Below are 24247 nucleotides of genomic sequence, written 5' to 3' on the forward strand. Positions count from 1 at the left end.
TAGGGGTGAAGTGAGCATTTTGACCCCACAGGTTTTTTGAAGAAATGATTGTAAGTAGGCCGTGAAACTGAAAATCTAAATTTTTTCAAAGAAAGTGTAGGTTTGGCTAATATTTTTTCATTTCGACAAGGACTAAAGGAGAAGAAGCACCACAACATTTCTCCCAAGTAAAACAATACCCCATATGTGGCCATAAACGGCTATTTGGACACATGGCAGGTCTCAGAAGGGAAAGAGCGCCATTCGGCTTTTGGAGCTCATATTTAGCAGGAATGGTTTGTGGAGGCCATGTCACATTTGCAAAGCCCCTGAGGGGAAAAGACCCCCCACAAATTAACCCATTTTGGAAACTACACCACTTGAGGAAATTATCTAGGTGTATAGTGAGTATAATTTTTTGGCAAAAATGATTGGAAATAGGCTGTGAAAATGAAAATCTAAATTTTTTCAAAGAAAATGTAGGTTTAGCTAATTTTTTTTTCATTTCCACAAGGACTAAAGGAGAAAAAGCAACATTTGTAAAAAATTTCTCCCGAGTATGGTAATACCCCTTATGTAGTTATAAACTGCTGTTTGGAGTGGCATTTGACCTTTGGAGCATAGATTTTGCTGGAATGCTTTACAGACGCCATGTCGCATTCGCAAAAACCCTGATGTACCAAAAAAAAGTGACCCCATTTTAGAAACTACACCCCTAAAGGCATTTATCAAGGGGTGTAGTGAGAATTTAGACCCCACATGTGTTTTTCATAAATTAATACGCAGTGGATAATGCAAAGTGAAAATTGCAATTTGTCCACTGATATGCTGTTCCACCGCACAATATGTTGTGCCCAGCTTGTGCCACTGGAGAATCTTACCCCATAAATTATTCAGCGGGTTCTCCCGGGTATGGTAATGCCTTACTTGTGGACGTAAACTGCTAATTTGGGCACACTGTAGGGCTAAGAAGGGAAGGAGTGCCATTTGGAGAACGGATTTTGCTTGGTGGTACTTTTGCTGGAGTGTAAGGGTATGTTCACACGCAAACGCAAAATATGTCTGAAAATACGGAGTTGTTTTCAGGCGAAAACAGCTCCTGAATTTCAGACGTTTTTGCAAGTACTCGGGTTTTTCGCAGTGTCCATTACGAACGTAATTGGAGCTGTTTTTCAATGGAGTCAATGAAAAACGGCTCCAAAAACTTCCAAAGAAGTGACATGCACTTCTTTGACGCGGGAGTATTTTTACACGCCATCTTTTGACAGCGACGCGTAAAATTACACCTCGTCTGAACAGAACATCATAGAACCCATTGCAAGCAATGGGCAGATGTTTGCCGGTGTAATGGAACCTTCTTTTCAGGCGTAATTCGAGGCGTAAAACGCCCGAATTACGTCTGAAAATAGACTGTGTGAACATACCCTTACATGTACTTCAGTTTATAATGTGGGGGCATATGTATGCGGAGTACATCAGGGCTATGCGGAGTACATCAGGGAATATATAACCTGTGCAGAGTACATCAGAGAATATGTAATCTGTGCGGAGTACATCAGGGAATATGTAATCTGTGCGGAGTACATCAGGGAATATGTAAACTGGGCGGAGTACATCAGGGCACAATAAGAGGGTATAATAATGAGTTAAATAATACAATTCTCCATAGATGTGTGTTACGCTGTGAAGCAATCCGTTATGTGCAGGCCAGTGTCACACTGATAAACGGTACTCTGTCTTATCCCCCTTTTGTATTACTCTGCACCTTTTGGGGACATTTCCTCCTTTGTAGTTTTGGAAACTTTGCTGCGAATGTGTTGCGCTGGTAGAATACGGGTGCCCTTGCTTCTGGCAGATATGCTATGTCCCTTCCCTTTCCTAGTTCCTCAATACTAGGGCACTGAAACTCTGGCCTGCGCATCAGGATGTTTTTTCATCACTGCATTACTAGTGCCAAAGGGGATGTAGCTTTATGCAGTTATATTGAAAAGTGAAATTATGGATCAAAAGGTCCTAAATAAGACGGCCAGTTGTAAATAACCATATGTTGATATATATATATATATATATGTATATATATATATACACTACCGTTCAAAAGTTTAGGGTCACTTAGAAATTTCCTTATTTTTTAAAGAAAAGCACAGTTTTTTTCAATGAAGATAACATTAAATTAATCAGAAATACACTCTATACATTGTTAATGTGGTAAATGACTATTCGAGCTGCAAACGTCTGGTTTTTAATGCAATATCTACATAGGTGTATAGAGGCCCATTTCCAGCAACCATCACACCAGTGTTCTAATGGTACATTGTGTTTGCTAACTGTGTTAGAAGGCTAATGGATGATTAGAAAACACTTGAAAACCCTTGTGCAATATGTTAGCACCGTTGTAAACAGTTTTGCTGTTTAGAGGAGCTATAAAACTGACCTTCCTTTGAGCTAGTTGAGAATCTGGAGCATTACATTTGTGGGTTCGATTAAACTCTCAAAATGGATAGAAAAAGAGAGCTTTCATGTGAAACTCGACAGTCTATTCTTGTTCTTAGAAATGAAGGCTATTCCATGCGAGAAATTGCCAAGAAACTGAAGATTTCCTACAACTGGCAGCTTCATTAAATAGTACCCGCAAAACGCCATTGTCAACGTCTACAGTGAAGAGGCGACTCCGGGATGCTGTCCTTCAGGGCAGAGTGGCAAAGAAAAAGCCATATCTGAGACTGGCTAATAAAAGGAAAAGATTAATATGGGCAAAAGCACACAGACATTGGACAGAGGAAGATTGGAAAAAAGTGTTATGGACAGACGAATCGAAGTTTGAGGTGTTTGGATCACACAGAAGAACATTTGTGAGACGCAGAACAACTGAAAAGATGCTGGAAGAGTGCCTGACGTCATCTGTCAAGCATGGTGGAGGTAATGTGATGGTATGGGGTTGCTTTGGTGCTGTTAAAGTGGGAGATTTGTACAAGGTAAAAGGGATTTTGAATAAGGAAGGCTATCACTCCATTTTGCAACGCCATGCCATACCCTGTGGACAGAGCTTGATTGGAGCCAATTTCATCCTACAACAGGACAATGACCCAAAGCACACCTCCAAATTATGCAAGAACTATTTAGGGAAGAAGCAGGCAGCTGGTATTCTATCTGTAATGGAGTGGCCAACGCAGTCACCAGATCTCAACCCCATAGAGCTGTTGTGAGAGCAGCTTGACCTTATGGTACGCAAGTAGTGCCCATCAAGCCAATCCAACTTGTGGGAGGGGCTTTCTCCCGATTACCTCAGCAAATTAACAGCTAGAATGCCAAAGGTCTGCAATGCTGTAATTGCTGCAAATGGAGCATTCTTTGACGAAAGCAAAGTTTGAAGGAGAAAATTATTATTTCAAATAAAAATCATTATTTCTAACCTTGTCAATGTCTTGACTATATTTTCTAGTCATTTTGCAACTCATTTGATAAATATAAGTGTGAGTCTTCATGGAAAACACAAAATTGTCTGGGTGACCCCAAACTTTTTAACGGTAGTATATATATATATATATATATATATATATATATATATATAGCAATGCACTGATATTACATGCATTAACATACAGAGTTATAAAAAGCACCCAAAATTGAATGACTCGTTTAATCCATTTGAACTCACAAATCTCATTCTATAGATACATCTACTCTCCTCTCTCAATAGACAATTGCCCACATCTCCTCCTCTAATCCCCAAGGATAAATGGCAGATGGCTATTTTTCCAGTAAAACCACAGTCACTCTAACGGAAACCGACGGAACTCACTTAAATAAATGTGTTCCGTCGAGCGCCGATGTGGTTCACAATACCGCAAAACCAGCGCTTCCGGTATTTTCGTTGTTCTGCTCCTCTGACGGAGCAGAAAAACTTAAATACTGACGCAGGTGTGAACCAAGCTTTACACTTACAGGCAGCCTGTTAGTACCTGCCTCTGGGACATATCATACCTGGGGGCCATTGTTAGGCCCACTGGCTGCCATGGTAAGCCATTAGCACCCTGCAATGAGGTAATACCCACTCAGGTGCTTGAGCCAGTATTGACTGTGGCATCTGAAGGGTTATATGTTTGCCACTCACACATGGCGTCTGTGATATTAATTCTTTCTCACTTTGTTGAAAATCAAAGAAAAAATTAAGTTCATTTGAAACATATCTCCATACATACATGGCAGCATTGATGTTAGGTATATTATGCCGCTTTTTCCCAATTATTGTTGCTTTAAGCATAATGATCTGTGTCAGTGAAGTAAAAAAAGGGAATATTTTAAGTCCTTTGAAGTTTAAAACCAACATCCTAGCAATGTGCAATGATCTCGTAGAGAAGAATGCATGTGTGGTCCTTGACAACCAAATACTACTGGGTCTGCTGACAGCCTTTTGACACTGTATCAACAAAAAGGTTTCATGTGTACATGGAATTCTTGAAGAAACAGACGCTTCTAACTATGTAATCGAGGTAATTCAAAAGAACAAAGAAAGTGGAAAATACCATCTCAACAAAAATTTTAAAAAAAAAGCAGGTAAAAATAATACAACTTCTGTTTAATGGTAAACCTGCTAAAAATCCTTGCCATCGTTTGGAACCTTTGAGGTGTTTGTCTTAATAATCTCATCCTCATGATACTTCCGAGAGATTTTGAAGAAACAGATCCACCACTAAATATTGCATTAAGCAGGTTAGTACAGATGTAGTAGAGATAAGTTTGTCAATATTTTAAAAACTAAACTGAAGAGAAGAACCACCAAGTAGGGGCGTAGCTAAAGGCTCATGTGCCCTGGTGCAAGAATTCAGCTTGGGAATCCCCTACCCCTCCCCAACACCACCAGACCCCTACACACGCCTATGCCCAACCTGCCTTGCCCGACAGACCCCATGAAAGACCCCATAATATAATACCCCCATAGCTGCCCCCACAGTATAATGCCACCACACAGTAAAATGCCCCCCATAGCTACCCCCAAACAGTATAATATCCCCCATAGGCCATAGCTGCCCCCACACAGTATAATGCCCCATGCAGTATAATGCCCCCATAGCTGTCCCACACAGTATAATACCCCCATAGCTGTCCCATACAGTATAATGCCCCCCATAGCTGCCACATACAGTATAATGTCCCTCACAGTATAATGCCCCCCTTAGTTGTCCCATACAGTATAATGACCCCCATACAGTATAATGCCCCCTCAGCAGCTACCATATGAGCCCCCCCTCCAATACCCAGTACAATGCTCCCATATGTACCTAATAGAAAAATAATAATATAATTACTTACCTACCCCCGTTCCCACGACAGGTGGAGGATCCTTCTCCTCCTCTGCACTGTGCTGTGAGTGACTCGGCGCAGAAAGGCGCGATGACGTCACTACATCGCGCCTCCCTGTGCTGAGCCGCTGGCGGCACAGTGAATGCTGGAGCACGGCTCCAGCATTGAACCCAACTGAATCTGCATCCTACGGACGCAGATTCAGTTGGGAGCGGGACCAGCGCGGCCAGCGCTGTATGGCAACAGTGGCCCTGCGGGCTCCCCAGGCTTAGGGGCATGGTCGCAGTTGCCTCCAAGGTTGATTTCTCTGAAATACTGCCTGAGTCATGCGCATCACAGGAAAGACAGTGGGAGCTCATGGAGTTAAATGCATGACTTAACCCCTTGGTGGTATGCCACATTCATGTACATGACAACTGCCAAAGGGACGTATGGAGCGGGCCTGTGGGCTGAGTGGGTGTCGGCTGTATGTTACAGCCTACATCTCACTGCAACAGGTGGAATCGGAATGACCTCCAATTTCACTCATTTAACCACTTAGTAGTGGACCCCTTTGACAGTCCATCGCCCCTTCCCCGCGACTCGATCACAGGGTGCCGATGGTAACGAAGGAATCCAGGTCTGCCATCTTTGTGCTCCTATTAAGTCCTGCCAAAGCTTAATAGGAGCTGTTAAAAAAAAAAGATATACCGCAATATATTAGTAATACGATCGCTGGCTTAAGTCCCTAAAAGCAGAAAAACACAGTTGAAAAATTAAAAAAAATAATAATTAAGCGTGAGTTCACACATAGCGTAAGTACTGCGGATTTTCCGCAACATATTGCGCTGCGGATAACCTGCAGCATAATACAGTAGCAGCAGAGTAAAACAAATAGCATACTCCGCCGCAAAAAAAAAAACGCAACTGTGCCGCTGCAGCCAATCACAGCGGACATTTTGGTTGGTGCGGTTTTTCGCCCGGAATTCCCTGATAATTAACACAACTGGTATCGCAGCGTATGTAAAAGTCTGAAGTTTTCCCGCATGGTGAACGCCCATAAAAAAAATAGTTTTATTGGTCACCTTAAATACCCCCAAAAATGTAACAAAAAGTGATCAAAAAGTCGCATGTACTCCAAATGGGTACCAATACAAACTACATCTCACCCGACAAAAATAAGCCCTCATACCGCTCAATCAAAGGAAAATGTAAAAAGTTATGGCAAAACAGAACAAATAATTTTTTTTACAAATAGTATTTTGCTTTGTAAAATTGGTAAAACATAAAATAAAAAAACATAAATTTGGTATCGCCAAATTTAGAATAAGGTTAACATGTAGTTTTTACTGCAAGGTGAACACCGTAAAAACGTAACGCAAAAAACAATGGTGTCTTGATAATCTCTCCTCATGATACTTCTGAGAGATTTTGAAGACCTACAAAATAGACTTTTTAAAAAACGCAACACATCCACCTTGTAGATTATGGGCTTATTCACACGAACGAGTGTCAAAACGGCCATGAAAAATGGCCATATATCATGGCTGATTTGCATATGTGCGGGACCTGATTTCACAGACCTCGTCACAGACACTTGAGTCTATTGAGGGATCCGTGAAAACAGCAAACAATATGACATGTCCTATTTTTTCACGGGACGTTCATAGGATCCGTTAAAAAAAACGGCCATGTGAATAGCCCCATAGACGTACATTGATTTTAATGCAGCTATGTGAAGGCCATTAAAAAAACATCCATCACACGGCTGATTATCCCGTTTGTGTGAATAAGTCCTTACTAAATATCGCATTATGCAGTTTAATACAGATGTATGTAGTAGAGATGAGTTTGTTAAAGGACGAGTGTCGCGAAAAAAAAAAAATTTATATCAATTTTCTTTTAGTGTTTTATTAAAAAAAAATTATTTATTTGTGTGTTTGTGTTTTACTTTTTTTTATTTTTTCACTTTTTCTTGTCCATGGGGGCTGCCATTTTTTTTTCCATCTCTGTATGTGTCGATTAACGACACATACAGACATGGAATACGGCACATACAGTCCCATATTGAATGCGAACGGGGCCGTTCCATCCACTATGCTGTACGCCGTCTGTGTGGGAACGGCGCATGCGCCACTCCCACACAGTCCAAATTGAAGGTCCGGCGCCATTTTCTTGTGGACCGGAAGATGCGGCCGGACAGTAAGATTACTACTTCCGGTCGCGGCTTCCGGACTTGTGCACTTGGAGCGGAGGTAGCAGACGTAGCGGACGGACCGGAGGGAGCGGAGCAGGTAAGTTATTTCTGTGTATGTACGTGTTTTACTGTGTGTTTACTACTGTATGTTAACCTACTACACTGTGTGTTAGCTCAAAACATGGCGACACACAGTGTAGGAGGTTTGACCGTTCAATCCCCTCCTTTCTCCTGGCACAAGCCAGGATAAAGGAGGGGGGATTCTGTGAGCTCACTAGAGCGAGTGAGTTTTCTCAAATTTTGCAGCATAAAGCAATGTGGTTGCTTTACCACATGCAATGCTGCAATTTTGGGAATTGCTCCATCTAGTGACCAGCACTGGGAAATGTTATAAATTAGAATCTAATTTATAATATTTCCTGACTCGTGAAAAAATTAAAAAAATTAGAACAATGTTTAATCACTTATACACTAACTGTTTAACTAAAAAAAAAAAAAAAAAAAAAAAATTTCTAGAAACACATTCCCTTTAATATTTTCAATGGAGAAAGGCTATAATTCTATGAACTGCCTCTACGTGTGTTAGTAAATCACAGTACGGAGCAGGTAAGGAATGAAGGGCAAGCAGCGCTCGAGCGCCACGGACCTTTTAAAACAGCTGAATGTCGGGGGTGCCGAAATTGGACTCCCACCAATCAGATATTGCCTGTCTTGGGAAAAAGCCATCAATTTTGTCTCACTAGAAAACCCATTTAAAGAACTTAGCTGAGTTATTTCTGTCCCCCCTGTTCATAATATTCATAGATTCTCTAGTGACTGGTATAGTGCCAAGGGACCGTCGCAGCACAAATGTGGTGTCCAATTTAAATGGGCTCTAGGTCTTCCCTGGGTAATTATAGACAACTAAGCCTAAAATCCATCGTGGAAATTTTTTTGAGGGACCTGTAAGGGACTATTTACAGGAGTATGTGGGAAAAAAAGTAGAACTTATAATAGAAAATAATCACATAATAGAAAAATAGTATTAGGACAGAAGTTGTCAAACCAACCAACCTGATTTGTTTTTATGAAGAGGTGAGCAGAAGTCTAGACAGAGGGGCCGCTGTGGATATAGTGTTTTTTGACATTGCAAAGGCATTTGACACTGTCCCTCACAGACGTCTAATCGGTAAATTAAGGTATATAGGTTTAGAAAATATGGTTTGTAATTGGATTGAAAATTGGCTCAAGGACCGTATCCAGAGGGTTGTGGTCAATAATTCCTAGTCTGAATGATCCCCGGTAATAAGTGGTATACCCCAGTGTTCCGTGCTGGGACCACTATTATTCAATTTATTTATTAATGATATAGAGGATGGGATTAATAGCACTATTTCTATTTTTGCAGATGACACCAAACTATGTAGTCTAGTTGAGTCTATAGAAGATGTTCATAAATTAGAAGCCGATTTGGACACACTGAGTGTTTGGGCATCCACTTGGCAAATGAGGGTTAATGTGGATAAATGTGAAGTTATACATCTGGGTACCAACAATCTGCATGCATCATATGTCCTAGGGGAGTTAAACTAGGAGAGTCACTTGTTGAGAAGGATCTGGGTGTACTTGTTGATCATAGACTAAAGGACCTTTAACACTGGCCAATTATTGGGAAAACGAGTGTTCAAAGAAATTAATGTCAATAAGCTGCTTCTAAGGCCAGAAAGATAATGTCGTGTATTAAAAGAGGCATGGACTCACGGGACAGGGATATAATATTTCCACTTTACAAAGCATTAGTGCGGCCTCATCTAGAATATGCAGTTCAGTTCTGGGCTCCAGTTCATAGAAAGAATAAAAATACAAAGGAGAGCAACTAAAATAATAAGGGACGAGGAGAATCTAAGTTATGAGGAAAGATTTTAAAAAGATCATATCTCTCATTGTTCAGAAGCTTTTTGAAAATGAAAGATACACTCTGATTGGTTGGCATTGGCAGTTCCTCCATCTTTAGCATTGGCAGTTCCTCCAACTAGTTTTATAAATATCCAGCATTGTCTCTACGGGATTGGTTCACCTGGGATGAACCAATAGCAAACTTCAACTTTAGACTAGAAAACTGCATATACAGTATGAAAAGTCTATTTTTAAAAAAATTATTATTATTATTATTATTTTTTATTATTATTATTTATATGGATTTCACCTAAAGTACACAATCATTCACTATGTCTACAGTTGGTCCTCAAATAGACAATCTTTTATTAGATGCACACCATGTTGTGGCTCTACGTTCATTATATATGCCAGGAAATTCTCCCAACATATATGTCTAACATGCCCATAGACTATCATTAGCCAAAAATATCAAAGTAAAGCAGTTTATTTGTGGCAGTATCTTTTGGCCCCCCTCATGCACCCTCTATAGTTATGACCCTGCCTTTTCACATTTGTCAGTTCAGTATATGTCGGTATACCTTTGCGTCAACTACTCTTTTCATGGGATATGTGAATATACCATAAATGTGTAAAATGGGAATAAAGGGGTTAAAGGGGCAGTCTGTCTAAGTAAACCCATTTTTAAAGAGACTGCGTCACCACATTATAAGTGGCCTATCTCCTACATAAGGAGATGGGCGCTATAATGTAGGTGACAGCAGTGTTTTTTATTTAAAAAAAACGATCTATTGTCACAAAGTTAGGAGCGATTTTGGTTTATGCTAATGAGCTTTCTTAATGCCCAAGTGGGCGTACTTTTACTTTCTACCAAGTGGGCGTTGTACAGAGGAGTGCATGACGCTGACCAATCGGCATCATGCACTCCTCTCCATTCATTTACACTGCACTAGCGATATAGTTATATCGCTATGTGCAGCCTCATACACAAGCCCTAACATTACTAGTGTCCTGATAATGAATACACATGAAATCCAGCCTGGACGTCATGTGTACTCAGAATCCTGACACTTCTGAATCTTTTTTTGTGAGATTCCAGCAACGGATACGAAATCTCGCGAGATCACGGAGCTAAATGAGATTTGGTTTCACTTGCCGGAATCTCACAAAAAAAGAGTCAGAAGTGTCAGGATTCTGAGTACACGTGACGTCCAGGCTGGATGGTCATGTGTATTCATTATCAGGACACTAGTAATGTTAGGGCTTGTGTATGAGGCTGCACATAGCGATATATCTATATCGCTAGTGCAGTGTAAATGAATGGAGAGGAGTGCATGATGCTGATTGGTCAGCGTCATGCACTCCTCTGTACAACGCCCACTTGGTCGAAAGTAAAAATACGCCCACTTGGGCATTAAGAAAGCTCATTAGCATAAACCAAAATCACTCCTAACGTTGTGAAAATAGATCGTTTTTTTAAATAAAAAGCATTACTGTCGCCTACATTACAGCGCCCATCTCCTTATGTAGGAGACAGGGCACTTATAATGTGGTCAGAGCCTCTTTAAATACTCTATTAGTGAATTCTGAGTTTATAGAGGGTGGACTAAACTGTTTATATGGGGCTGTTTAGGTCCTTCATCTATTAACCAGAGCAAGGAGCATCTACAAAGAGCATCTTTCTCTCAGGAGGACTAGGCACATACATGATTTACATGGACAGCCCATTGGTTTCAATCACTTAGCCAAAAAAATGCAAAACGAGTTTCCGTTTGGTTAAACATATTGCCCCTCCCCAGGGTCCAGTGCCTGGATACAACCATAACTGCTGCATCCTCTATAGGCATACATTCGTCCAGTATATGGGGATATACTTTTGTGTTAATGTGATATACTTTTAATACAGCTGTATTAAAATAAAATAATAATATATCGCGCAATTTACGCTTCTTTTCATTGGGCAATAATGGCAGATGTAAGCAAATGTATAGGCATGAAGTTGCATACATCTGGGGCATGCATATAGTACAATGTCCCTTCGAATATAATGCCCAAACATAGTGAGAACTTAGTCTAATATGTGTTATCTTGAACAGGCCTCCATGTCGCCAGGCCTCGTAATAGGTGCATTGTCTGATTTACCTGCACTTCCACCTGCAAGTATTATCAACTGTAAGAAATATAATGATAATCCTCAGATTAGAAGGAATTGTCTTAGCAAGGTATCCAGAAAGCCATGATTAGTAATATTAGTTTTTGTTTTTTTTTAATAATCATGGAAGAGCAGATGTTTTCTTGGAAGTTAAAAATATTGCTGGCAATGATCATTTCAAGTTTGACTTTTGATATTTACCCTTTAATCATGGTAATAACCAGTTAATGTAAAATATAATCTTTAAAAAAAAAAAAATGCACACAGCCATGTAAGTCATGTATGGTGAGCTGAAGTGGTTGACTGCTCCTAGTTAGCTTTAAACCACAACTGACAGATAACACCCTGACAAAAAACAGACTGACTGGAAAAATATCTGATGTTTAATTCCTGCTTTTTTTTTATGGTCATGTCTATACCCAAGTAATAAATTAAACACAAACTATTTGCATTGCTTGTCTCATATAAAAAAAAAAGTAAAGTAGAACATGCGTTAAAAGGCACGACTGATGTTTTATTTTATCTTTGACATCTTCGAGGGGATGTGTGAAATTTTTACCCAAGCGCTATACTCATCTCTCTTTGCAAATATTTGTTCATGCTCTGGCATATCACTGTGTAAGAGACTACAGTTACCTTTACAATTCCTTGGCTTTGCATGCTGGAAAACATTGACATAGTGCCAAAAAGTCCATTATACTGAAGATTGCAGTCACAATGTTTCTGGATGGTTGAGATTTGCTACAGCTTTTTTGTGCAATGAGGGAAAACTTGCAGGTAAACACACTTGAACGAACGTTTTAAAGATGTTAATAAAACTAGTAGGGAAGATTTATCAATGCAGTTACTCACTGAAAAATGAGTCCATAAGGCAAATGCTATATTTCTGGAGACAATCAAATACCCCCCCCCCCCCCATGTCATATCTAAGTTTTGTCACAAACAGTGGATGGGGCATCGCAATTGCACAAAATGCAGCTGATTTACTACCATTCTCCAAGAGGGCACATGGCATATGCCTCATGGCATTTACACACTGGCACAACCCCGAGCAGTGTGCTATTTTTAGTTAATGCCCCTCTCTTTTTGTTATGTTAAAAGGGTTATCTTGTTTAAAAAAAAAATATATAATCCAAATGCCTTTATATATTAGCCAGTGCAGAGAGTAGATACAAAGAGTGTATAGCTCAGGAGTGTCCAGCATGTTCATGCATAATAAGGCAATACAACTGTGTAATGCTTAATTTCTCCTGTGATGGCGCTCTAGGAAACAAACACTTGATGGCTTGGGGTACCAACAGCAGGACCATTTTTGATCAGCTTATGGTCATGATGGTAGCACCCAGAGGCACCATTTAAGTAGGGCATCTAATAGCCTCCCTAGTTTTATGAAGACAGCCCCCTGTGCAAACTAGCGTATACTATTTTGCATATTGCTTTGTAAAAAAAACTATATGTAAATGGGCCTTTAACAATATTTGTAAGATACTCCGGTGCTGGAAAAGCAATACACATGTGAATACGTCTATATGGATAACTCTGGACTGCTGAAAATGTGGGAATTTTTTAGTAGATTAAAACAGGAAAAGTAGAGGAAATATTCTGCAGTCATAACAACAGACACGAAAATGATACAGGACATGGGAATGTTTGTACTCTAAAAAAGTGCAAATCTTAATAAAACATTCATGAATTTTATGTAATAAAAAATAATCTGCATATAGTATTTTCCAATGAAAACCCTGGACATGCTGTCAGCGGCCCATGTAAATTATTATTATACAGCAGAGCAGCATTTTTTTCCTCTTTTCATGTCTACACGGCATGTCTTTTATGAGATAAGAGGCTGTTCCCAGAAATCCATTCATCTGTTGGGCTGCTATTTTTATGTCTTAAGAAACGTGAATAATTTCACATGTCTAAAGTCAAGTTTATGGTAAATAGGCAGTTTTGATGCTTCTTGTCACGTCCAATGAGATAAGCTAATATATGGCTCTAAGATGTAATCACGAACATCTTTTCATTTCAGGACAAGATAAATATTCAACAGAACTATTAGAAATTCTTCTAGAGTTCTTATGTCAGGCTACAGGCAACAATAATGGTAATACAGCCATTTGTGCGTTAAAAGAAAACCCCACCACTGATGGGATCTACAGAAAAATGTTTTACCTAATGGTTCCTACAGATTTATAAGCTAATGAATTTGTTTCTGTATTGTAATGGATCATGTTTGCTCTAGAGGATAGTTATTAGATTCTTAATAGTAAATGGCAGATAGATAGATAGATAGATAGATAGATAGATAGATAGATAGATAGATAGATAGATAGATAGATAGATAGATAGATAGATAGATAGATAGATAGAAAGATGATAGATAGATAGATAGATAGATAGATAGATAGATAGATAGATAGATAGATAGATAGATAGATAGATAGATAGATTGATAGATTGATAGATAGATAGATAGATGATAGATAGATAGATAGATAGATAGATAGATAGATAGATAGATAGATAGATAGATAGATAGATAGATAGATAGATAGATAGATAGATAGATAGATATGAGATGATGGATGGATGGATAGATAGAGAGATAGATATGAGAGAGATAGATATGAGAGAGATAGATATGAGATAGATAGATAGATAGATAGATAGATAGATAGATAGATAGATAGATAGATAGATAGATAGATAGATAGATAGATAGATAGATAGATAGATAGATAGATAGATAGATAGATAGATAGATAGAAGTTGTCTTCATGAGACAAAACCTTTAACTATGCGATAAATGCCCCTTACTCATTTGAGTAATTGTATATTTACCCTCATGATTATGAATGATTTAGTAAAATGGAAAGCAGAGTTGCATAAATGCTGTGCTGTGGGAACAAGGGCACAATGCTTTGTATGAGCACTTATTACATTCACAGTCACTACATTCAGAGTATAATCTTATAAATACTTAAAGAGGCTCTGTCACCAGATTATAAGTGCCCTGTCTCCTACATAATCTGATTGGCGCTGTAATGTAGATAACAACAGTGGTTTTTATTTTTAAAAACAATCATTTTTGAGCAAGTTATGAGCAATTTTAGATTTATGCTAATTAGTTTCTTAATGCCCAACTGGGCGTGTTTTTACTTTTGACCAAGTGGACATTGTAAAGAGAAGTATATGACGCTGACCAATCAGTTACCTACTCTTCTCTTCATTCATGTCCATTTGTACTCACAGCACAGCGTGATCTCGCGAGATCACACTGTGCTGTCACATACACCCACATTAACTTTACTGAAGTGTCTTGAGAGTGAATAGACATTGCCTCCATCCAGGATGTGATGTCTATTCACACTCCCGACACTTCGGTACAGTTTGTGTGGGACTCGCGAGATCACGTTGTGAATGAAGCTGTGCTGTGTGAGTAAATCCCACAAAAACTTTACCGAAGTGTCAGGATTGTGAATAGACATCGCGTCCTGGCTGGAGGCAATGTCTATTCACTCTCAAGACACTTCAGTAATGTTAATGTGTGAGTAAGTGACAGCGCATCATGATCTAGCAAGATCACTATGTGCTGATTACATGAATGAGAAGTGTATGACGCTGATTGGTGACCGTCATACACTTCTCTTTACAACGCCCACTTGGTCAAAAGTTAAAAAACGCCCAGTTGGGCTTTAAGATACTTATTAGCATAAATCTAAAATTGCTCATAACTTGCTAAAAAATGATTGTTTTTCAAAATAAAAACCACTGCTGCATTACATTACAGCGCCGGTCAGATTATGTAGGAAATAGGGCACTTATAATCTGGTGACAGAGCCTCTTTAAAGGGACGCTGTCAACATTTGATCAATTCCCTATCTCCTAACTAATCTAATAGGCGCTATGATGCTGGTAACTACAGTGTGATTTGTTTTAAAAAAAACGTTTATTATTTTAAAAGTTCTGAGCATTTTTTGAAATACGCTAATGTGGCTCTAATAGCCAAATAGGAGGTGACTCTTTCTTTTCACTCTGGGCAGTATAATGTTTTCTGTATGACGCTGTCCAATCAGAATACAGCTTCTCCCCCTTCCCTGCAGCGTGATCATATAGTATACAGATTCCATTCCCGACTGTGTATTCAACTGGTGATATTTCCTGTTGTTTCACAGATAGAAATTATGACACTGATCCTGGTGTCACATGAAAGATTTGAATCTCCTCTTTCATATGGTCAATCGCTGTTCTAGGTGGTCCGCAGCCTGAGATATGGCTATTTGAAGTGATCCCCTTCCCTGTAGACTGTCTCTCACACTGTGTGAAGTAGCTTCATGCTGATAGGACAAGTCAGAGGCTGTGAGGTAGCTCCACCTCAGGAGAATCGATGGTGTTACCTCCCACTTGTCTAATAAAGGCTTATTTACATGTTTAGAAAAATGCTCAAATCTTTGCAAATAATAAACGTTTTTTTAAAACAAATCACACTGTAGTTATCAGCATCATAGCGCCTATTAGATTATTTATGCAATAGGGAACTGATCAACTGTTGACAGAATCTCTTTAAGGGGTTGATCTTATTGGACCATTTCTGCAGCACTTTTTTTTAAGTGAGCGGAGCTTAGCGGAAGGGGGCGTGATAACCCACAGCCTGCCATATTTACTCTAACTTATGTCAGAAACGAACGTAAATTATAGCTCCTGGCTGGCGTAGATTTCATTCAGTAGCGCACAAACAGCCGTGATGCGCCAAAGCAATTAAGAGGCTTACGCCTCTTGATAACTTTGTCACATCTTACTCCTGCTTGTTTCTTATTAGACTGGCGTATGAAATGCCAGTCTTAATAAATTTCCCCCGCTGTGTTGTAATGACTATATGACTATTCCCCCTGCTATAAATAAGCGTTATATGAAATCTGGTATGATCTTTTTCATTTGACCACAACTTACGATGCAGGAGCACTTAAGACATTTGTTCCCTTCTGGCTGAAATTCATCTCCTTCTTTATAGTGTCGGCCTTCATATACACAACCTGAAACAGACAGAGGAAGTGGTTAGGAAAGTGAAAGTACACGAGACATCTTTTGATCATTGTTACATGTTACATGTCATTGTTACATGTTATCTCCACTTCCTTTAGTAACATCATACAATTAAAATGATCTTGGGGACAAAAATACTTGTTATTTGTACATGCAAATTATATGTGTATCCTAAGTGTCTGGGTGGTCTCATGTCATTGGAATGATGCAGTAACTAGATTGTAACACACCATTAATAATTGTAATAATAATGACGTTTCTGCTACAATTTAATTTACAACCTATTGGTAGCTATACAAAAATTCATCAAATCGATGATCAACTAGGATCATTGTTGATGGAAAACTCTTTTGAATTTTTGTTTATGCATCTACATTAAAAATTGGGTAACTGTAAAATATTTTACCAGTGATGAGTTACATAATGTTTCTTCATGTCTAAGGGTATGTGCACACGCTAGCTGGCTTTTACGTCTGAAATGACATACTGTTTTCAGGAGAAAACAGCTGCGTCGTTTCAGACGTAAAAGCTCCTCCTCGCATTATGCGAGGCGTCTTTGACGGCCGAACATTTGAGATGTTCTTCATTGAATTCAATGAAGAACGGCTCAAATTACGTTGCAAAGAAGTGTCCTGCACTTCTTTGACGAGGCAGTCATTTTACGCGTCGTCGTTTGACAGCTGTCAAACGACGACGCGTAAATGACAGGTCGTCGGCACAGTACGTCGGCAAACCCATTCAAATGAATGGGCAGATGTTTGCCGACGTATTGTAGCCGTATTTTCAGGCGCAAATCGACCCATAATACGCCTCGTTTATGCCTGAAAATAGGTTGTGTGAACCCAGCCTTAAGCTAAATTCAAAGCTCTGTGTAAAGGATCTGCCAGGCACAACTTCTGTGGATACGTCCATAGGCAATCAGTCTGCACCTGAGTCTATGTCTCTGAGACTGACTCCAGCTTCCACCACTCAGGCTGGCAGGCTTAGGAGTGGGAGAGCCTATCGCAGCCTGGCCAGACGGAGCTAGCTCCCGCCCTCTGTCTATTTATACCTGCCTTTCCTGTTCCTCCTTTGCTTGTGATTCTTCTCGTGTGGTTTCCTGGCCCAGCTACAGCTTCTTACTATTTGATCCTGCTCCATACTGACCCTGGCTTTCTGACTACTCTCCTGCTCTGCGTTTGGTACCTCGTACACTCCTGGTTTGACTCGGCTCGTTCACCACTCTTGTTGCTCACTGTGTTGCCGTGGGCAACTGCCCCTTTTCTCTTAGCTTTGTGTACCCTTGTCTGTTTGTCTCGTGCACTTACTGAGCGTAGGGACCGCCACCCAGTTGTACCCCGTCGCCTAGGGCGGGTCGTTGCAAGTAGGCAGGGACAGAGTGGCGGGTAGATTAGGGCTCACTTGTCCGTTTCCCTACCCCCATCATTACACTCTGATGGTTTTCATGAGAGCAATGTATTTTGGGAGCTCAAAAGTCTGATGCAATAATATTAAACTGCTGTCTGTTTTCCACATAAACCAGAAGGATTGGAAAGGCAATTATCCATATGAATGGAGAAAACAACATGAAATAACTGGAAATCTCTACAACAGAACAGTACAGAATAGTATTTGCAAAGTTTTTATAAAGATTTTAGAGGAATTAGACTTTTACATTTACTACATATGGAATGATGATGAAGTCCACAGTTCATCTTTGGTTACAGTCATGTATCTGTACTTCCCCCTTTTACACGGGCCAATGATCAGGCAAACGAGAGTTCATATGAACGCTCTTTTCTGATCATTGTCCTGTGTAAACATGGCAACGATCAGCCGATGAAAGAGCAAACGTTCATCCTTCGGATGATCTGCTATTTTATGCAGCAAGAAATATTATCATTGTCGATAGCACATCTCCCTGTGTAAACAGGGAGATGTGCTGCCGACATGACGGAAATGCATGGGGGGACGAACGATTCTAGTAATAATCGCTTGTCGACCTCATACATTACCGATCATTGCTCCTGAAAGTAGCAAATGAGCGCCGATCAACGAGCTGCCTCGTTGATCTGCGCCCGTTTTCTCCGCCCATATCGGGCCGTGTAACAGGACCCTTAGAGTTGACGCACACAAGACAGCCAATATTTTGTAAAATTTGACATTGCAGCCTTTGTTTTATCTAAAGGGACAATAGTTTTACCTAGCCGCATCCACCCTGTTCAGAAGGCAGTCTAGGGTTCATTTAATATTCAGAATATCTTTAATCTAACTTTCGCAATGTTCCACTGTTATTGTGCGGCAATTTTTCAGCTATGAAGGTAAAATTCGGCTTTAAATATTAACGGATTTCAATTCTTGTTGCGGTTTTCTATATTTACAAGTAGCAAATGAATTACCTGGACATGTAGGACAGCATAATCCTGTCAGCTTTACTGGGTTCTTACAGTAAACTTGACATTGCACATGAGATTCTGTGATTACTCCTTCCTTAAAAACAGAAGAACAGAAGCACATTAGATTGTTATAGAGTGACTAAAATAGTTTGGTGTGGTAATTAGACAATAGTATTGTTATCATCGAAGAAAAAAAATAACAAAAAGTAAGCAATCCATCAGTTACCCTCGGCCCCCTCCTAGATAAATAAAACCGTATCAACTGAATAATTATTCTGGAGTGGTTTACCTTCTCCTTATGTGCTTTTGGTGGGAAAAAAGAATGCAAAACAAATGGGAAAGGGTCGTGAAAATGATACATTTAATTTTTTTCTGGTTAGAGATGGACAAAAAAATTAAAAGCAAACGGGCACCCTAAATTGAAAACATATATTTCTTTAATCCTTCCCGACGCAGTCAGCTTTAGTTTTTTTTATGCTTATTTTTACCCATCTACCAAGAGCAATACTTTTTTTTATTTTTCTGTCGACATAGCCAGAGGGCTTTTTTTTTTGCGGGTCATGTATATTTAATGACATCATTTAATATACCATATAGTGTACTGGGAAACCTTTAAAGGGGCTCTGTCACTAGTTTAGTAATGCCCTATCTCCAGCTAATCTAATAGACACAGTCACACTGTTAATGTTAGTGAAAATTGTGTCCCAAAACGTTTATTATTTTAAAAGATATGAGCTTTTTTCAAAATATGTAAATAAGCCTACGCTAGACAAGTGGGAGGTAACATCAGCGATTCTCCTGAGGTGGAGCCGCCTCACAGCCTCTGATGTCCTATAAGCATGAAGCTGCTTCACACACAGTATGAAAGACAGTCTAGAGGGAAGGGGGATCACTTCAAACAGCCATATCTCGGGCTGCAGACCACATATCACCAGTTGAATACGCAGTTGGTAATGGAACCTGTATACTATATGATCAAGCGTCATACAGAAGACATTACACGCCAGAGTAAAAAAAAAAAGAGTCACCTCCTATTTGGCTATTAGGGCCATATTAGGATATTTAGTAAAATGCTCATAACTTTGCAAATAATAAACTTTTTTTGTTTTTCCCATCATTAGAGCTGTGTGAGGGCTCATTTCTGCAAAGTGAGCTGTAGTCTTTATTGGTACTATTTTGGAGCACATATAACTTTTAATGAAACAATTTTTGGAGGCAAGGTGACCAAGAAAACTGCAATTCTGGCGAATTTTTTTTACATTTATATGGCTATTACCATGCAGGATATATGACATTGTATTGTAATGGTTAGCATCATTACGGATGTGGCTAATTATGATTATTTTTTATTATTTACATTATATATATATATATAAATGTTATTAAACTAATTTTTTTTTTTTTTTAGGCCCGCTAGAGGACTTGAACATGCGATCATTGGATCACATGCACAATACTCTGCAATACTTATGTGCTTTTAGGGTCTCTCCTTTGGCAGGTCCTAATAGGAGGAAAAACGTGGAAGACTTGGTGGCCTTCATACTCCCCGCTTCTGCTAAATGTTTGACAGATTTGGTTCCAAAACACTTGGAAAAACGATCACTCCTTGTTGAAGGCGCTCTTGCACTTGCGTGGAAAATTTAGCCAAATCCCCAGTTATGGAAGAATCTCTTGATGGGTCAAATATATAAAGAACTTTATTTAATAAAAAAAGACATTTGTGAGTGAACAGCATATGTCTCTATAATAATACAGGAAGCTACGCGTTTCGACCTAGGACTAAGGTCTTAATCAGGCTTCTGAAATACTAGGAAAAATGCATTACTTAAATACTCCTTTTGACCAAGGGCACAGTTTTTACATAATTTTAACATAGTTTTATAGTGTATATGCACTGCACTACATTTTATTATCTTTTCACTGCTGTTAAACTTTTTATCAATCACTGACAGAGGAACGGGAATGACCCAGAAGTGGTTCAAGTGGTTCAAGAAGTTGTTTAAGGAATGCATTTTTCCTAGTATTTCATAAGCCTGATAAAAATTGTAGTCCTACGTCGAAACGCGTAGCTTCCTGTACTATTATAGAGACATATGCTGTTCACTCACACATGTCTTTTTTCTGAAATAAAGCTCTTTATATATTTGACCCATAACTTGATTTGGCTAAATTTTCCACGCAAGTGCAGGAGCGCTTTCAACAAAGAGTGATAATTATTTTCAAGTGTTTTGGAACCTTTTCCCCACATCGGCTCCTGCTGACCACTCAGCCACCGGTGTCCACTCCGAGGGCCAGCAGACTGCCTAAGTACGGAGCACAATGGGTCCACATGCTTGATGATCGAGTTGTGCCGACCACCTAGCACAACTATATAAGGTGAGTGTATTTCTCACATACACACCCGTGCTATTACCATCCACCCTGTATCTACGCTATTACCCCAGAGGAGCACTTAGTGTCTGTTCTCTTTTTTATCCCTATATCACTGTCTTATGACAGATTTCGGGAAGGAATTAAACAACCAGTAAAGTTGTATAGTAACTTTGCCCGTTTGACTGTTCAGCAGATGTTCAGGTTGGGAGTAGTAGAATTTTCCTGGGGACTTTTGGTTAGTTGATTTTGTATGTAGTTTTATGGCTACTGCTTTGACAGAAGAAAAAATAGAGTATCCTTTATCAGCACTAAAATTAGCACGTCTATATACCTGAACATTAGAGGTGATATAGACAGACACTGAATACAGAATAGTAAATAACGAATACCCCCCAGCATCAGACAGCTCGAAAAAGAGATACAATTGTAAGATTCTGTTTAGTGGAGACTTTTATCAGTGATTCCAATCTTGATGTGCCTTGAAATGATCATTTCCTGGATTACTGGCTAGTATTCAGACTAGTTAACCATAAACTGAAGTACCTTTAGAAATGTCCACTCAAACACATTCTCAAAATGTATTGCATTAAAGGTGCAGAAACAGGAAAAGGGCTATAGAACCAGCAGGAGCGTCCCACAAGTTCACTCTTCAATAACTGGTTTCGATTTGCAAACAATACCGTAGACATAGCAAGCTTAGTTTATTAGACAAATGAAGGTTAACAATCATTTTGTATGAGAGACAACAACTATTATATGTTTTGGCATAGAATAATACATGTACTATAATTCTATATGAAACTTCATGAGTTACATAGTTACATAGTTACATAGTTAGTACGGCTGAAAAAAGACACATGTCCATCAAGTTCAACCAAGGGAAGGGAAAAGGGAAGGAAAAAGTTCTGTAATGGTACTGTAAATTCATATCTCATAAGCAGAAGGATAAAAAGAGTCAAATCCTACCTGACACTGATGTGTGATGCAGGGATGTTCAGGGTCTTGCCATTTCATTGAGCTATTGTAAAGGTTACCATACAGGCTACAACCTTGTGAAAAGAAATTTTGATAATTGTTAAAAGTTTTTATATATATATATATAATTTAAACTTAAACTTCTCCTTCCTTCTGCCTTTGCTCAAAAATATGCATCAAAATCTACGCCAAATTCTGCAACAAATAATTAATATTTACTTAATATCCAAAGGTTCATTTGATCCATCTGATCTGAACACTATAGATGCTGAGGTCAGAATAATGTTTCCATTTTCCCATGGCAAACCTTTGGAGCTAAGCAAGAATCTTAAAGTGAATGTACCTTTACATTTGATAGGGCTGCAGTGCCATGTTTTTAGAACACAGCACTGATCTGGGGCTCTAAAGGAACAATTTGTATGCGGCTACTATTCTGATGAATAGGAGTTGTATACTAATGTATACAGAAGAGTTCCCTAGTGGCGACATTAGTCAGCCAAAATTCATACAAGTAAACAAGCACTATTACCATGTCAAATATATAAGGAAAATGTTCCAAAAAGTTTTATACATTGAAACAATCGTCAGTGGCGTAACTACCGCCGTAGCAGCAGTAGCGGCTGCTACGGGGCCCGCGGCATGAGGGGGCCCGTGTCGCCCGCCGGCACGGGCCCCCACCATGGCCGGAGGCTCCGCTAGCAGCAGCTATGGCTGCTACAGCGGGAGGCCACTGAACAGTACGGCAGAGCAGGGAGGTATCTCCCCGCTCTGCCATTAAACAAAATACATGTATCCCCTATCCACAGGACAGGGGATACATGTGTGATCGCTGCCAGTGATAGGGAGAACGGGGGACTGAAAGTCCCTTGAAGTTCTCCATCACAAACCTTGGACTTCCGGGGTCTGTGTCGGCAGCTCCGTATAAATGAATGGAGCGCCGGTCCCGCTTGTGCGCATGCGTGACCAGCGCTCCATTCATTTCTACAGAGCTGCGCAGATGCCGGAAGTCAGAGGTTAGTCATGGAGAACTTGGGGGGACTTTCAGTCTTTTATTAGCACAGTGTAGGGCGCATTTTTTTGGGAGGGGGGACGCTGTATGGCGTTACCTACAAGGGGGGGGCTGTATGGCGTTCCCTACAGGGGGATGACGCTGTATGGCGTTACCTACAGGGGGGGCTGTATGGCGTTACCTACAGGGGGGGCTGTATGGCGTTACCTACAGGGGGCGGGGCTGTATGGCGTTACCTACAGGGGGGGCTGTATGGCGTTCCCTACAGAGGGGGGCTGTATGGCGTTCCCTACCGGGGGGAGGGCTGTATGGCGTTCCCTACCGGGGGGACGACGCTGTATGGTGTTCCCTACCGGGGGGGGTGACGCTGTATGGCGTTTTCTACAGGGGGGGACGCTGTATGGCGTTCCCTACAGGGGGGGACACGCTATATGGCGTTCCCTACAGGGGGGATGACGCTGTATGGCGTTCCCTACAGGTGGGACAACGCTGTATGGCGTTCCCTACAGGGGGGGACGCTGTATGGCGTTCCCTACAGGGGGGACGGGACGCTGTATGGCGTTCCCTACAGGGGGGCTGTATAGCGTTCCCTACAGGGGGGGCTGTATGGCGTTCCCTACAGACCCCCCCTGTAGGGAACGCCATACAGACTCCCTGTAGGTAACGCCATACAGTCCCCCCTGTCGATAACGCCAGACAGCCCCCTCTGTAGGGAACGCCATACAGCCCCCCCTCTAGATAACGCCATACAGTCCCCCCTCTAGATAACGCCATACAGCCCCCTCTGTAGATAGCGCCATACAGCCCCCCTGTAGATAGCGCCATACAGTCCCCCCTCTAGATAACGCCATACAGCCCCCTCTGTAGATAGCGCCATACAGCCCCCCTGTAGATAGCGCCATACAGCCCCCTCTGTAGATAGCGCCATACAGCCCCCCTGTAGATAGCGCCATACAGCCCCCCTGTAGATAGCGCCATATACCCCC

At 40.4% G+C, this 24247-nt stretch overlaps 1 protein-coding gene across 1 annotated transcript in view; it reads right to left on the bottom strand.

Annotated features, from left to right (window-relative positions):
• BMPER (BMP binding endothelial regulator) overlaps nt 1-24247 on the bottom strand; it is a 280540-nt gene that overhangs the window by 191241 nt on the left and 65052 nt on the right. The window contains exons 4-6 of the mRNA XM_075826939.1: nt 22244-22326; nt 18908-18998; nt 16437-16519 (exon numbers count right to left, since the gene is read on the bottom strand). Of these exons, the coding sequence (XP_075683054.1) occupies nt 16437-16519; nt 18908-18998; nt 22244-22326 (257 nt within the window). The remainder of the gene's footprint in view (nt 1-16436; nt 16520-18907; nt 18999-22243; nt 22327-24247) is intronic.

This window comes from Rhinoderma darwinii, chromosome 5, assembly GCF_050947455.1.
Source record: "Rhinoderma darwinii isolate aRhiDar2 chromosome 5, aRhiDar2.hap1, whole genome shotgun sequence".
NCBI classification, from domain to species: Eukaryota; Metazoa; Chordata; class Amphibia; order Anura; family Rhinodermatidae; genus Rhinoderma; species Rhinoderma darwinii.